The sequence below is a fragment of the Centroberyx affinis genome, unplaced genomic scaffold (assembly GCF_046629955.1).
Source record: "Centroberyx affinis isolate AG114_WGS23_722 - 3 ecotype Tasmania unplaced genomic scaffold, CSIRO-AGI_Caff_v1 ptg001521l_1, whole genome shotgun sequence".
NCBI lineage: Eukaryota > Metazoa > Chordata > Actinopteri > Beryciformes > Berycidae > Centroberyx > Centroberyx affinis.
Window position 1 is genome coordinate 56,444 of NW_027279983.1, and position 14,580 is coordinate 71,023.

Below are 14,580 nucleotides of genomic sequence, written 5' to 3' on the forward strand. Positions count from 1 at the left end.
CTGACAACAGGGATACGGATAAGTAATCTTAGCCTTTAAGTGTCAAGGCCATCGGATGACTCACTGAATGTTATCCTCACACGATTAAAATGATTCACACCTTCTGTTCCTATAAGAGATGTTGTGACTGAGACATTTAGTTTTCCTTTCTAAATTCCAATTGAAGATATTTTCCATGCTTTGCTTACTTGGAGCAAAGTGTGGTGGAGTTTCTCTCTTGCATCCAGTGATGGTTAAGACTTGTGTCTCTGGACCGGCAGGTGTCCCTGCTCCACAGGAGACGGGGTTCAATTCCCACCAGAACCTTCTCTTGTGCCTCCACTACTCTGTATCCCTGTCATTTTCCCTACTGCAATTTGTGATAAGCTGCGAGCAGCTTGGTGCTTGGGGAAGCCAGCGTGCATGAAGAATACGGTCATGCTAAATGGACTCACTCAAGATTAGGACCCAGGATCTCTGGCATGGCAAATTTACGCTTTACCAACCGAGCTAAACTCCAATCAGCCAACCAACTGACAGAGTGACTTATACGAGCTGCTAGAAAAAAAAAAATCCTCTCCTGACTCAGCTGCTGTCATTGTACTCCAAGTGTGTGAAGCATAAATGGATTTGTAACTAAAAGTTACAACTTTCTTGACATAAATTATGCATACAACGCTTCAAAATGTTAGCATTTATTGCTTTTCATGAATACTATGATGCAAGCTCAAGCATTCAATTTCCAGCGATTATCTGTTTTACAAAGGCAGTGGACATGTATTACAATTCTACAAAAACTACTTTACAGATATGTACTGTAAAAATCCTAGCTATCAAAAAGGGACAGTTGCGCAACTAAGGTATGGCATACAGAAAATGAAAAATGAAAGTACCATGTGTTCTTTTGACACACTTTGATGCATTCATGGCTTTGCTTTTAAACTAAAAAGAATGTTCAATCCATCTAAGTTACATTTTTGTGTAACTGCTTCTGAGTAGGCCTGATTCTGGAAAAACTTAAGTAGCTCTAGCAATAAATGAAACTGAACTTGAGTGACCCAAATCAGTTACTACAGGCAAAATTCTGTATTGTTTAACTGGTTTCATACAGTTACAAAGTAAAACTGTGACATATTTTCCACATTTTTCCAGGGGTCAATGCTAACAAGTGCAAGATAATGCTACCAAATAAAACGTTACATTGTATGGTATGTGCTTCATAGAAAAAGCAAACAGACAAATAAAAGTGTTGCTTTGCATTCTTGATGGTAGGTGTCCTCAGGTCATAGATGGTCAAAACAACTATGCCCAAGCCAAGCCAAAACACAACACAAGCTGTCCAATTTATAATTTTTAGAAATACATGCCAAATAACAGACAACTGCTTGCTGTCAAATTATTGAATACATCAGTTATCAAGGTTAAATGATCACGCTCAAATATAAAAAATCAGGGGAAAAGATTAGAAAAACTTCAAGAAAAGTCAAAACGTATTTTAGTCAACGGTGAAAAAAAAGTCTCCATGATCTTGTTTAAATCATTTCCTTCCAGTTGAAAGACCAAGTGATGTGTGGTCTTCTTTGAGGAACGTGAAGCTCCACATCTCTCCTGGTCCTGGAGTCTAGAGGTCCACAGTGCTACAGAAATACCCTTGGTGTGGTATCATACAGTGTAAAAAAAGTCAGTTGGCCAGCTGGGCCTCATATTAGTCATGTTCCCCAGGCTGATTTGCAGTTTCTGTGCTGTCTGAATTATCAGCAGTGCCCTCTGTTGACAAGTCAGCTGTACTACTAGGAGAGGTGGGGGCAGGCTTGTCGCTGGGTGGGGGTGGGGGTGGGCCCTCCCCATCGCTGCTGCTGCTGCTGCTGCTGCTGCTGCTGCTGCTGACTCGGCTGCTGCTCTCCCCATTGTCCTGCGCCTCTGAGCTCGTACTCGTCTCTGACAGAGCTGGCTGCTCTGGTTGGTCCATAGTGCTGTCACTCTTTAGGCTGAGCTTTCTCTCCGATGTCTTTTCTTCCCTTTCAGAAGTCTCTGTCTGTGTGCTGCTGGGCTCTGAGGGGCAGAGTGGACAACATTTCACAGTTACATTCTAAGTACCAAAGAATATAAATTTGTTAATAAATTAGCCCAAGGAATTCCTTATTGGACAGGCCTTTATAATACATATAAAGTCAGATTCAGATGGCTTCAAAACTGAATTGGAACATTTCAGTATCATCACTAAATAACGAAGAACCTTTTCTCGATCCCTGAGGGGAAACTGGGTACATTGACTTTAAAAACTCCACCTGTTAACAACAAAGTGCTGTGATAGCACAGTGTTGTTGGAACTATGGGAATCGCTGAACAAAACATTTAATTCATGTGTTGAGGTAGCCACTACCATTCAAATCACTGAGATACTTCCTGGTATGTGGACGTACAGCGCACCAGCCTCCAGTTGGTTGATGCTTGTTTGATTTCTACCATATTGTCTGATGTATGAGCACACACTGTATTTCCCTCATGCAGGGCTCTTAGGGCTCTGTGATGCCTAATGGCTGATTTAAGGTTCTGCATTGAAGTATTGCCATTTCTATGGTGGTGCTATGGCAGTGTGAGCATTTATACATCTGCATTGGTGATTCTGTGCAAAGATCACCGAAACACTAGATGGCAACGTTGTGGTTTAGTAGCACAGCAGTAATAACAAAAGAAGTAGTAGTGTTTACATTCGCCGAAATCCAAGTTGGAAGCCATTTCTCATCACAAATTCAGTGACATCTGGTAATCTTTATTCTTTGGGGATGAGGTGTCATACAAATGAACATATTTGCGAACCACCTCAGCCGGTCTCTCTGTGATCTGCTCATTGTTGTCTTCACTATCGACGTTAACAGGATACAGGTAGGAAGAAATACGAAGCGGGCCAACCACAGTTCTTGCGGTCTTGCATTGCCTGACGCGCAGTTACATTTTTGGGGAAGTGCACGTATGCTACACCACAAAGATCCTACGACGTAGCTAAGGTGAGACGCATGAGTGTAAATTGGCCTTAAACAGTGCATACTGTAATTCCCCTATACAGTGTGCATGGTAAAAAACACTGAATGAACGTACAAGCAAACAGACAAATGCACACACAGAGCCCGGCTCTCATAGAGGTGATGAGTTAACACCTACCATGATCCTCTGAGGTGGTAGGTGTGTCAAAAGACATGCCACTTTTGTCCTCTTCACAGGCATCTTTTGAAGATTGCGGTGTTTCTGGTAAGCTTTCTGACCCTTTAGAACAAGGTGGCTCCTTCTCCTCACTTTCCTCTTCATCCTCTTCCTTCTCACCAAACTTGAGCCTCTTGACCTCGTGTTTGTCCGCCTCAGTATCGTCCTCCTCCTCGTGATGTTTGTTCTTTATCCCGCTGCTTGGTGTACTTTCACCTTCTGATAGTGAAGAATCGCTGAAATAAAAAACGGAGGGCGTCAGTTCAATCATGTACCTGCTCCGGATCAATTTATTGTATAGCCCACATGCATTTCTTTCAAAGATGAGGGCCTTTAGAGGATCTACTTGAGTGAAAAGGCTCTGCTCCTATCATCACTGGCTATCTATGCTATCTTCCTTTCTGTTTCCCTACTGTTTGTCTCAATACTGCATGGACTGTGGACTGCCCACTCTCCTTTAAAAAAAAAAAAAAAAAGGTGTCCCTTCTGACTCAATTGTTGTTGTGGAACAGGTCTACACCACCATATACTTTTTACAATTACCTGACATGATGCTCCCCCTCCTCCTCTTCCTCTGTGGTTGGCTCTGGCTCTTTGCTGATTGTACAGTCAGGGAGGCCATTAGTAGAGAGTGAAGTGGTCAGTGATAGCTTTGGTCTGTTGAGAGGCTTTGGTGTGCCTGGTCCATTCACATTTCGACTACAACAGAAGGAAAGAACCATTGCTTATCTAAGTCAAATCACTAAGTGCCTGAGCAGCAAAACTACCAAGACACAAACTAATAGGCAAGATAGAACGCCACTTATTATTCCCTGGTTGGTTTTTTTGGGCATTTGGCTCTTGATGAAAAGACTTAATTTGACCTTCAAGTCGCTGCTTTCCGAGGCAATTTTAGGTTTGTGGAAGTTAACCATTGACAAGTATGTAGCTCCCACCTGTCTGAATATACAGAGGAGTTGCCAGGGAACATCACTCCATTCATTCTGTTTACACTGGTTGCCCCATTTTTCCTTCAAAAGAAGTAGAAAGGCACAAAAAATAACTGGCTGTTAATTGCACCTTTGTTAAGTGTGGCTCTGAAGGAGCTAGTTCAAGGGAGCTGTCAATGTGTATTTGAAGCAATTCAGTAGAAACACTGTGGTCAACAAGGGCAGCAACAGCTTAACAGGTGATGTACTTACTCTGATGTAGGGTAAACACAGCTGACCACCATTACATTCTGAAATACATAAACAGCAATCCTCATCAGTATTCAATGTAAGTCCATGCAAACTGAATTTCAAACAATGAGGACAAACATGCATAACTACAATCTTTGGTCTTGGCTGCCTGTATATATCCTTAAGAAAATCTTTGATACTATGATAATAAATAAACAAAGCAGTGCAGAGTAGTGCTTACCTTCTCCACACCCCGGAGGAACTTGTCCGTTCCTGTATAGTTTCTCTTAGGGTCCGTAACCAGTTCACATAGACGCTGGATAGTGAACGGGATGCTGGAAAAGTTATCAAGAGATGTATTTATCTCTAGGCTAAAATACTGAAGAACAAATCATATACTCGCTTGACTCCGTGACAGCGACTTACGCCTTGTCTCCACTCGCCAAAGTTTAGCCACATAATAGCCTGTCTGGCTCACAGCCGGCATCACTACTGTCTTTGAAACCTCGCCAAACCTGGCAGCACTGCAGCTGAACAAGCAAAAACATATTAACCTGGCTAGACCTGGTCATAGCCGGCCATAAGCTACTGCATAAAAGATTAACCGTTATTCTTAATGGTATGTTATGTTGTATATGCTGGGGAACATTTTCACACCACTTTAATAGCTGGAGGTACTAAATTGAGATCTGTCTCACAAGTGACTGGGAGAAACATAACAATGAAAAGTTGTTCCTGAATTGCTTTGTCAATAATGTATGTAACTCAAATCCAGCCTGCCATAAATTTTGATCTGGCCCACATATGAATCTGGTTTGTCAGTTCATTCTGGCCCAGTCCAAAAGTTGTGGTTAGTGGGAATGCAAGTCCCAGATGACCTTTTTAGCTTAAAATGGCAAAAAAAAAAACTCAGTCTTGATAATGAAGGCACATAGTTTCAAAAGAAGTGGGAGACTTTTTTTAGTGGGTGTATAGAAAAGTCTATGTCTCATTTGCCATGAGGAAAAGCACTGCACAGATTCTACAAGATGTATAAAGAAATTGCTGAGCTTGAGGATGAAAGGTGGTTATGCAACTAGGTTTTTGGGAGAGCCAAATGCAAGAGAGCAACTTGGCTCACTTTCTGACTTGTCTGTCAGTGGCAAACACGCCGACTGCCATTACTGAGAGAAGAATATGTGCGCAAACTGAAGCCATTCAAAGCAGAATATACTGTGGCAAGGCATTTTCTGACACTAAGAAACTTTTTTTACAAATCCAACTCCAATTTGCAACTGATGTGAAGAGAACACCAGAATACTGGCAGATAAAACTGAATGAATGACGTGCATACAGGCAAAGTTTGATTTCCTTGGGGCAAGGGAGTTTTCCCCTTTAATCCCAGACACAATGCCAGAGCTATGTATTCATGTCGTCCAAGGGCTGAGTATACTCCATAGCACCTTTCTGTGTGAACAAATTTTCTCCACGTTGGGCGAGGATCATTAGCGGTGTTTAATTACAAGATAATTAGGAATAAATATGCAGCCTTCGGCTTGATTCTAATTTCTTAATGTGGTCATCACTGAGATTGAGTTTGACACCCCTGTGTTAATGTAATGGCTTTGTTCTCACATATGTCAACGTGAAATTTTTATGAAGCTATAGCTAAGGAAAATTGCTTCTGTGGATTTTCCAGAATTTTGACCCTGACTCTTCTTCACACATGATCCCTAAATGGAAAAGTTCCATAACATTTATGGAAGTATTTGTGTGCATGAAAAGTGTTTTTAGCTGCCTATTTGAATAATTTTTGGCTCATCAAAAACAAAACAACAACAAAACAAGCCAGATCAGTACCCCTATTGATTGAAGATCAGCTTGCCATCTTTTATATAATTACATCTATGCATCTGTCTTTATTGGGAGTTTTTGATTTCATTCACTTGATAATGTGTGAGAAGAAGAACACTGACAGATGTTGCAGACAGATGTTGCTGAATAAAGAATGAATTGCAGGGCATTATGTATTTTTTTGCAGATGGGGAGTGAGAGGGCAATGTTCACATTTTGAATCATATAACTATAGAACCAGCCAAGAGTGTGACTCCTGCAATGATTTACTGTGGGCAAAATAGCTCCCTTCTAAAAATGTGTGAATTCAGTTCATTTAACAGCTTTACTCACCCATTGTACCCATCCACTATTTTTAAGATCCTCTTCTTCATCTCGTCAAAGGGAATATACTCTACATTGGGATTATGTGGTCCTCTCTGTTCTGGTGTTGAGGTGTGGAAATCATCCATGACTTGTTCCAGTTTAAACAGGAAGTATGTTTTGAACTGTGACCATGGGATCCTGAAAGACATTGGAAATCTGCATATCACCCACACAGAATGATTAAGTCCTGGGCCCCAACTTACAAAGCATCTTGACAAGAGTGACAAAATAAGTTCACTGAGCAGATATGGTTGAAGGAAAAATGTATCCTATCAGTATTCTCTGTGACAATATGAATGGGTCTTGTTCTATGGTAGTCGTTGTAATTGCCACTCACATAGTCTCCCCCGTCTTAGCGACATGACACAGGAATTGCTCTAGAACAGAGCAGGTGTCTTTCTTCCCTTTCTTCTCAAAATCTGTAAATAACCACATGAAAGCAGAAAAACGATTTAATTTATCGCACACAAGATACACATTACTCAAACCTATCCAAAAGCACTTTTTGTGCCAGAGTAACCTTAACCTGAAGGTAAAAAAAAATCAAGATAACCTAGAAACATATGACCAATTAGAGTAAAATGATTCTAGAACTATCATTCTAGAACTATCACAGACAAATTAAATTTATGGAAAAAGGCTGAATCCTGTTTATGGGTAATTCATTGCACGCTAGGCTAGAGTAATTGTCAGTTGACTAGGAGGAAACATGTTGTGATGTGTAACGATGTAATTTGAAACACATTAGCGTTACTTTTTAACATACATGAAAACTAACTTGTATCAGAAAATCGTCTAACGTTAACTTGCACCAATTTCGATTAACGTTAACTGAATGTTAATGGCCATGCTACCAAGTTCTTGTGGAACTTATTAAGTTACCAGGCTAGCTGACTGAATGTTCATTAGCTACCAATGTGGGGATAAACGGGCCAAAATGTCAAATAAAACGAACATCTCTCCTGTCATGGATAACATTATAACTAGCTAGGCCAGGCAGAGTGTGTCTATATGCTTCTTCTAACCGCTAGTCGTTGGCAAGCTACGCTAACCTAGTTAGCAAATATTAGCAGTTGTCGCTAATTATCAATCTCTCTATCTAATATTATCAATCTCTCTATCTAATATTAAGTCAGTCATTTCAATTGTCAACGTACCTTTGAAAGCTTCCAACACCGCGTCGATGTCCATAGTTGTGTCCAGTCAGTGGCAGGAAATACTTGCTAGCTAGCAGTAGCAACTCAACAAAGCTGGTGGCGGCTATGACTGCGCATGCGCACCCTGTCCCTTCTTGCGGAAGATACGTTCCAGTTAATCAGAGTAGCGACTGAATGCTCCTGCAGCAATGGAATAAGTAGCACCAAATTAACTATCTTAATTGTTTGATTTACTACGCACTTAACTGCATTTTTCCATCAAAGTATTTGTAGGCTGCTGGCACAGAGATTGGGTTAGCTCCCATGTGTTGACAAGTCGACATTGCTCTCTCGCGCTGTACCGCAGACAGTCGGCGGGCGTCATCATTTTTCTGTTGTTGTGACGGCGCAAACCGGTGAAGCAACCAATGAGTCAGCAGCTGATCGGGGTCAATTTTACCTAACTACCTAGATAACGTGAACAGCTCTAACAAGGACGTTTGCCCAGAGATTTGCTTGATTTCAGAGAACCAGTTATCTTGGGTTTCAGTCGTAACAATGGCAGTCCCAGCTGCCACCACATTGCAACTGAGCACATCAAGCCCAAGTCTGCTAAAGCCTCAAGAGCACAACATTCACATTGATGAACGAGATTTGGGAAACATTGCAAGTAGCAATGAAAACGACACCCTGCCTTTACATTCTCCATGGACTTTCTGGCTTGATAGGTAAGGCATTGGTTAGTTATATTTCATCAAGCTATATTATTGATGTTGGTAGCCATTGTCAAGTAGGTTAAGTGTTGGTAGCTGAGCTTTGAATAGAAACAAAGAAAGAAGACGACGAATTTAGCAGGCCGTGTGATCATTGCACCTAGCTAATGTTAGCTGTGTTTAACAATAACAGTACAATAGTCTATATGTCTCAACGACTGAAAAGTACGATAACAACAGAATGCTTGTTAATGATGTTGATACAGCTTTGACTGAAGCTGCTGCCAACGTGTTTTCTCTCTGACCTACATACCCAAGTCCTCCGCTTGGTAGTATGTCAAAACAAACAAACAAAACAAAAAATAGCACATTCAGATGATAGATGAATCCTTTGACAAAACCAAATCATTGTACCTGATTTTAAAAGGATGGTGCTCAGGATCTACTGAAATTGATCTTGTCTTTTGTCAGGAGCACAGGTGGTATTGTTTAAAGCTTGGTGAGTCACCATGTGTCAGTTGCCATTGTTTGGTAAAGCACTTTTTTCTTTTACATTAACAGTTATCTGTTTCAAAACTGTCATTGTCATATGCAAAACCCACATTTGATGTTCAGCCTACAAGATGATTACAGGATTAATAAGTAGTAATCACAACTGAGTATTCTAGTGAACACAACAGCAACAGCAAGTTATACAAGTCAAATCATCCTCCACGGTGTGTGCAAATCAGAGGGTGGTGTGGTTAAATGGGGTCAGTGCTGTTTACTGTTTACTGGGTTATTTGTCATCTGATCCCCCTACTCCAACCTGTCCCCTCTGAGGACAGCTTTTCTCAAACTTTTCTTTGCACTGAACAAAATGCATTTCAGAACTTGTAATTTCTAATAAGGAAGAAAAAGTTATCTAAATGTAATTGAATTAAATGTCTATATCTGGATTTGTCTAGATCTCTGCCAGGAACAACAGCAGCTGAATGTGAGTCAAACTTGAAGAAAATCTACACCGTGGAGACCGTCCAGGTAAGATGCTTCACAGTCTTGATTCAAGAGCACAGTTCTCAACATACTTACGATAACTCGGTGCTTACAGGAAGAAGCAGCCATTGCCTTCGTTTTCTGCTATGTAGCCGCTGTCTTTTAGAGAATGTATCCTACACATGGATTCGACTGATGATATTTTCTGATGATATTTTTCAATAGTATTATCTGGCAAGTTTCCCTATTTACATTCAGAACAAGAATGTGTGGTGTTTCTATTGGTCGTATTTACCTCTGTTCTGCGAGTGAAGTGGTTCCTCAAGTGCACTGAAACTACAACCAAACTCTCATACCAGTGACAGAGTGTTTATTTAAATGACTCTATCAGGAGATATGGTCTGTTGTTCTCTGATGTTTTTATACTTGAAACCAAACGGGCAGGGTTTAGTAACACCACAGTAATAGGCCTACATGCAGCCTTTACTAACAGGTCAAGGCACATTCTATACTGTGATCAGACTGAGGTCAAATAGTTTGCTATTTAAAATCCTCTCAAGTTGTTTTGAGTGTTTTAGAGTCTTGTGAACACAATAACTCAAGAACAATACGCGATAGAAACGTCATACTCACACCACAGGTTCCTATAGACGATATAGATGATCTGATTAGATTTTCGAGCACCTTGCTGCATACATTTACATATTAATGAGGGAAAACTGATTTTCTTGAAACTACTATAACTCCTTAATGCTTTAAGATACAGAGTTCATATTAATGCCACCATGTGCTATGTGAAGACAATATTTACTAATTAATGTAGTAATTACCTTAATGAATGACCTCTTAAGTATAACTGGGTATGTTCAATATCTCATGGTGATTATGGCAGGACATCAAGCAGCTCAAGTGCATCTTGTTTAAATTTTGTCCAGTGTAAATTGTGTCACATAAGGAAAGCAGCCTACTCTTGTTATGTGGAAAAGTAGTATGATCCCCATCATGTTTTTCTGACAGGCCCTTTGCTTTTAAGTCTGTCCATGAAATTGATGAATAAAATAACCTGTCAGTCCTCTATTTACCTTTGCATTTGAGTAGAACTTTTGGAGGGTTTACAACAACATACCTGGCGTGTCCAGCTTGCCACTGAGATGTAGCTATCATCTAATGAGAGGAGAACGGAGACCACTCTGGTGAGCTGAACTTGGAGACAAGTGTGCATGCTTATTACTTAAAATTTGATTAAAAATAGTCTAATTCTAGTTTGTTGCTGGTTTGCATACAGGGAAGAAGAAAGCAATGCCAAGGGTGGTGTTTGGAAAATGAAAGTACCAAAAGAGTGCACTGTAAGTGATACAGTGGCCGATATTTATTACGTATTTATTCTGTGCTACTTTCATGCCAATTTAACAAGCTTGTCTTCATGTTCACAGTCTGCTGTGTGGAAGGAGTTGCTATTGGCTACTATTGGAGAACAATTCAGTGATTACTGTGCTTCAGGTATTAATGTGAAAACTTAAAAGAAAGAATCATGTTTTACAGTAATCTTATTGAGTTAAATGTAAAAATATGGCTTTGGTTCTGGGAAATTCATATTCTGTTCAGTGTTTTCTACTGAAATTGCATTACTGTAGTATCTACAACATGGATCTGAAATGTGTCATTCTCATTCTCTGGTGCTCCTCTTGTAGAAGACGAAGTGGTCGGGGTTAGCGTCAGTGTCAGAGACAGAGAAGATGTCGTTCAGGTCTGGAATGGAAATGCGTCTTGTGCTAATGAGGCAAACATCTTAGGAAGGATCTATGAGCTCCTTCCACAAATATCTTTTAAAGCAGTGTTTTACAAGCGTGAGTATTATCTTTGTACTTTAACAATGATATAATCGTTTTTTTAAGATGGATGGACCATAATGCCATAAAATGTCAGTAAAGTGTTTGATTGTTCTGTTTATTTATATTTCAGCACACGAGGAGCACCATGCCTTCGAAGGAGGCCGTTCAAGACATTAGCACATTTTGCACATCAGACACTTTTTTGCTTATCAACATGTGTAGGACCATAATATTTGGGCAAATTTTGAAGCGGTGAAGTTAAAATTCATAGTTGGCTTGATGGATCATCTACATTACTTCAAAATGTTTCCCATGTATTGTGATCTTCAATCGATGGAATTTCCCCATCCTCTGAGCACTACTGTCATTCATAAATATGATATCCAAAATACTTTTATTTGGGCAGAAAGCAAAAAGCATTTTGGTTTCATTTTTTAGCTATGGCTGTGTTTGTATGTTTTTTATACTACAACATTTTGCAAATCCTTAACCAAAATACAGTAGATCATGTACAGTCAGATTTTTTTTAGATATATAATAGCATATTTTGGGCAGTTTCCTGGGCACAGACAAAGCTAGGTCTTTGAATTCCATCTCATTTTTGGATCTAAGAATAGGCCTAGTTCCAGAAAGCGAACCTTTATCTTGACAATGCAATATAAGGCTTTTCTACCCGTTCTTTTCTCTGTTTTGTATGTTAGAGCCTACGTATTGCTGTCTATACTGGAGAAAATTAATATTTAGTATGTTGTTATGCTAGTAACATTTGAACAGAAAATTGCACATTCTTGTTTTTGATTTTATTCTTTAGGATATGAGTGGCTTGTGAAAGAAATATGTTCCTGTTATAATAAAACGAATTCAGTACACGAAAGATCACATATAGTTGCTGAGAAATATATGCAATCGTTTCCATTCAGTGGATTTTTTTTGGGACAAATTTGCAGTGTTATGGTTTTTATTTCATTTATGCTTTTGTCCTAAATCAAGCACTTTGTTCCTTCTGTATAAGGCACCAGACAGTCCCTCCAGGATGACATGGAGTTTATTTGTGATTACTGAGACCAAACCATGGCGCCTTTTCTCATCAAGTGAAAGACTTTTTTTGTTTGTTTTTTACAACTTGTGTTAATGGTAAATAAAAAGTTTGATGAGAATTGTGAGAGACAGGAAAAAGTTGAGATGATGCTCTTTGACAAATATTGATTGGACAATTGTGGTGAAATTGTATGAATTTGTGAAATCCAGCATTTTTAAAGCACATGAGGATTTTTTTCTTAGTAAAAATGTGATGAATAAAAAATACAAGCTCTTGCAGTATTTGCAGCAATCTGCCAGGGTGGAAAAAAAAAAAGAAAAATCTTGCAATCGCAAAATCTCATTCCTGGAGGGACTGATCTGGGCCTATTTTAGTGTATTTGCATAAATTACTAGAGTTTAATAAACTGATCCATTCACTGTAACAGGGTCAAAACTGTATGAAACATATCCCTTAATCATCTTAATTGTATCTGTGAAAAGAGGAGAGAAAGAGAAGAGAGATTGCATGCCACTTCAATACAAAAACACATTGTCACTGTAATCTCTCTAATCCATAGTTTGAAAGCTTTGCTTTTTTGTATGTTCTTATATTTAATAGGCTGTTTGTATTGTTCGAATTAAAATCAAATTAAGAAAATATTGAAATTTAGGATTGGAACTGGAAACTGGATTATGGTGTGCTTCACATCTCACCAAAGGCGCCTTTCCTGTGTGTGTATGTGTGTGTGTATGTGTGAGAGAGAGTGTGTATGAGTGAGTGGGACAAAGACTTCTCCAGGCTGCATACAGTAGTGCAGATTTCCATACTTATAGGTTAGTGACATAATAATAATACTAGACATCTGAGGTCATTTCTACAGAGGTGTACAGTATGCATTGAACACCACAGAAAGACCATTGATATGATTTAGTAATGACTGTAAAAACCAAGTTGAATGTTTTAAAATGTTAAAGTATTTGCAATGCTGGTAGCCTGGAGTGTTCTCTGTGCCAAAGCAAAAAAAAAAAAAAAAAAAAAACATGCACAGGAGGGAAGTAATAAGTTTAAGTGCATGAACTTTGCCAAACTTGTTAACATTGCTTTGTTATTGAAGTCCCTATCCTGCTCTGTTGTTCATGTAATAATGTTAAAGCACATACTGTAGGATAAGAAATTAATCGTACCCTTGCACATGCAGCTGAACTCTCAGCTAGGAGTTCAGACCTTGTAATTGATTGTTCATCTTGGAATGGTGCCTTGTGTTTACCAGCAGTTTAGAATGTTACGTTCATGTGTTCAACCTGTTGGAATTGTATCCAATTATGTTTCTCTATTAGTTTTACACATGTTGGAAAAAAAAGAATAAAGTACTTCCACCTACTGCTGGTTTAATGTCCACATGCAATAAGAATATCAACATTTTTGAATAAATCCCAGCATATTATTTTAAACCATAGATCAAAAATTCAATTTCCATTTGCGTCTTAACGTTTTTGAGGATATCACCTTTTTAACTTTTTTTTTTCTAGAAAAGATGGTCAAATCATTTTCAGACCCTGATAATTAGCTGAATATTATCTGAGGTTTTTTGCAGTATTTCAAGATAAAGTTGTTTACATGTGTTTGACCATTTTCCATTAGCACATATCACAAATTGTATCAGTGAATCAATATAATTAATCAATACAATATAATTAGTAATGTATTTGTCATGCAATTCAATGATGGCCCTGGATTTTGAACTGAACCAAAAATTAAAACGTTCACTGGAAGAGTGCAAAGTGGGGGGGCGGCCCAAAAAAAACACTGTAACATTTCATATTACAGACTGGCTCGTGCCGCCCTCTAGTGGGTGCTTCAAAGCTCAGCGACACAGGCAAGACTTCAGGTAATTTCATCAAAACCCTTTTTTCAATGTTTTATTGAGTGAACCTCATAGTTTTAAAAAAAATCTTAGCCTATTAAAAATCGAATGTTCTGGTAAATGTCCATGCAGTTAACTGCTCATGAGAAATTATTTTGTTTTTGTCAATGAGAAAATTAATGGTGATTTTCATGGGAATTAGGGCGAGAGTTGTCACCCACACCCATGGTAACAACTCTGCATAAAAAGTATCTTTAATGGACACGTTTTACATTTGTTTAGTTAGGCTACATTTCTGGATATTCGTGCACATATGATCTAGATTATCATAGGCCTACGTTTTTTTCCTACACATTTGCAAAGTTGTCGTGCTTGCACAATGTGATCTGCATCTATGCACCAGATCTGCTCATAGTACTGAGCAGGCTACCGTGGATCTATTTAAGTCTGTGTATGGTCTGTACGGAAGCGTATTGCAGTCACCAAAGAAAAAAAAATCG

General features: G+C 39.0%; 3 protein-coding genes across 6 annotated transcripts in view; 1 reads left to right on the forward strand and 2 right to left on the reverse strand.

Moving 5' to 3' along the window:
- LOC139650610 (synaptotagmin-2-like) overlaps positions 1-9,519 on the reverse strand; it is a 65,197-nt gene extending 55,678 nt beyond the window's left edge. Inside the window, exon 1 of the mRNA XM_071527327.1 lies at positions 9,460-9,519. The gene's annotated coding sequence lies outside the window, so the exon portion shown is untranslated. The remainder of the gene's footprint in view (positions 1-9,459) is intronic.
- Positions 673-7,856, reverse strand: LOC139650609 (serine/threonine-protein phosphatase 4 regulatory subunit 2-A-like). Of its 3 annotated transcripts, none has more exons than XM_071527325.1 (9): positions 7,697-7,856; positions 6,877-6,958; positions 6,507-6,677; positions 4,582-4,675; positions 4,362-4,399; positions 4,116-4,190; positions 3,724-3,879; positions 3,142-3,416; positions 673-2,031 (listed from the first exon to the last, which is right to left on the reverse strand). In XM_071527325.1, exons 1-9 carry the CDS (start codon positions 7,728-7,730, stop codon positions 1,685-1,687), a joined length of 1,272 nt encoding a protein of 423 aa, XP_071383426.1. In that variant the 5' UTR covers positions 7,731-7,856; the 3' UTR covers positions 673-1,684. The 3 variants fall into 3 exon arrangements, with proteins under 3 accessions (XP_071383426.1, XP_071383425.1, XP_071383427.1); XM_071527324.1 differs by having other exon boundaries at positions 6,507-6,695; XM_071527326.1 differs by lacking the exon at positions 4,116-4,190 and having other exon boundaries at positions 6,507-6,695.
- LOC139650611 (eukaryotic translation initiation factor 4E type 3) lies at positions 8,102-13,588 on the forward strand. 2 transcript variants are annotated; one of them, XM_071527329.1, is made up of 8 exons: positions 8,300-8,403; positions 8,860-8,887; positions 9,336-9,408; positions 10,462-10,556; positions 10,649-10,709; positions 10,797-10,863; positions 11,055-11,210; positions 11,326-13,588. In XM_071527329.1, exons 4-8 carry the CDS (start codon positions 10,531-10,533, stop codon positions 11,370-11,372), a joined length of 357 nt encoding a protein of 118 aa, XP_071383430.1. In that variant the 5' UTR covers positions 8,300-8,403; positions 8,860-8,887; positions 9,336-9,408; positions 10,462-10,530; the 3' UTR covers positions 11,373-13,588. The 2 variants fall into 2 exon arrangements, with proteins under 2 accessions (XP_071383429.1, XP_071383430.1); XM_071527328.1 differs by lacking the exon at positions 8,860-8,887 and having other exon boundaries at positions 8,102-8,403.
- The last annotated feature ends 992 nt before the right edge of the window (positions 13,589-14,580 follow it).

Bases quoted from the DNA above. Each gene is read 5' to 3' on its own strand.
- LOC139650609 (XM_071527324.1), bottom strand. From the start codon at position 7,730: ATGGACATCGACGCGGTGTTGGAAGCTTTCAAAG. The intron at 4,191-4,361 runs GTAAGTACATCA...CTTCTTTTGAAG, and splicing joins TGTGTTTACCCTACATCAGA to GAAAAATGGGGCAACCAGTG. The intron at 3,880-4,115 runs GTGGGAGCTACA...CTTCTGTTGTAG, and splicing joins TCCTCTGTATATTCAGACAG to TCGAAATGTGAATGGACCAG.
- LOC139650611 (XM_071527328.1), top strand. From the start codon at position 8,234: ATGGCAGTCCCAGCTGCCACCACATTGCAACTGAGCACATCAAGCCCA. The intron at 10,710-10,796 runs GTAAGTGATACA...TCATGTTCACAG, and splicing joins AAGTACCAAAAGAGTGCACT to TCTGCTGTGTGGAAGGAGTT. The intron at 11,211-11,325 runs GTGAGTATTATC...TTTATATTTCAG, and splicing joins TAAAGCAGTGTTTTACAAGC to CACACGAGGAGCACCATGCC.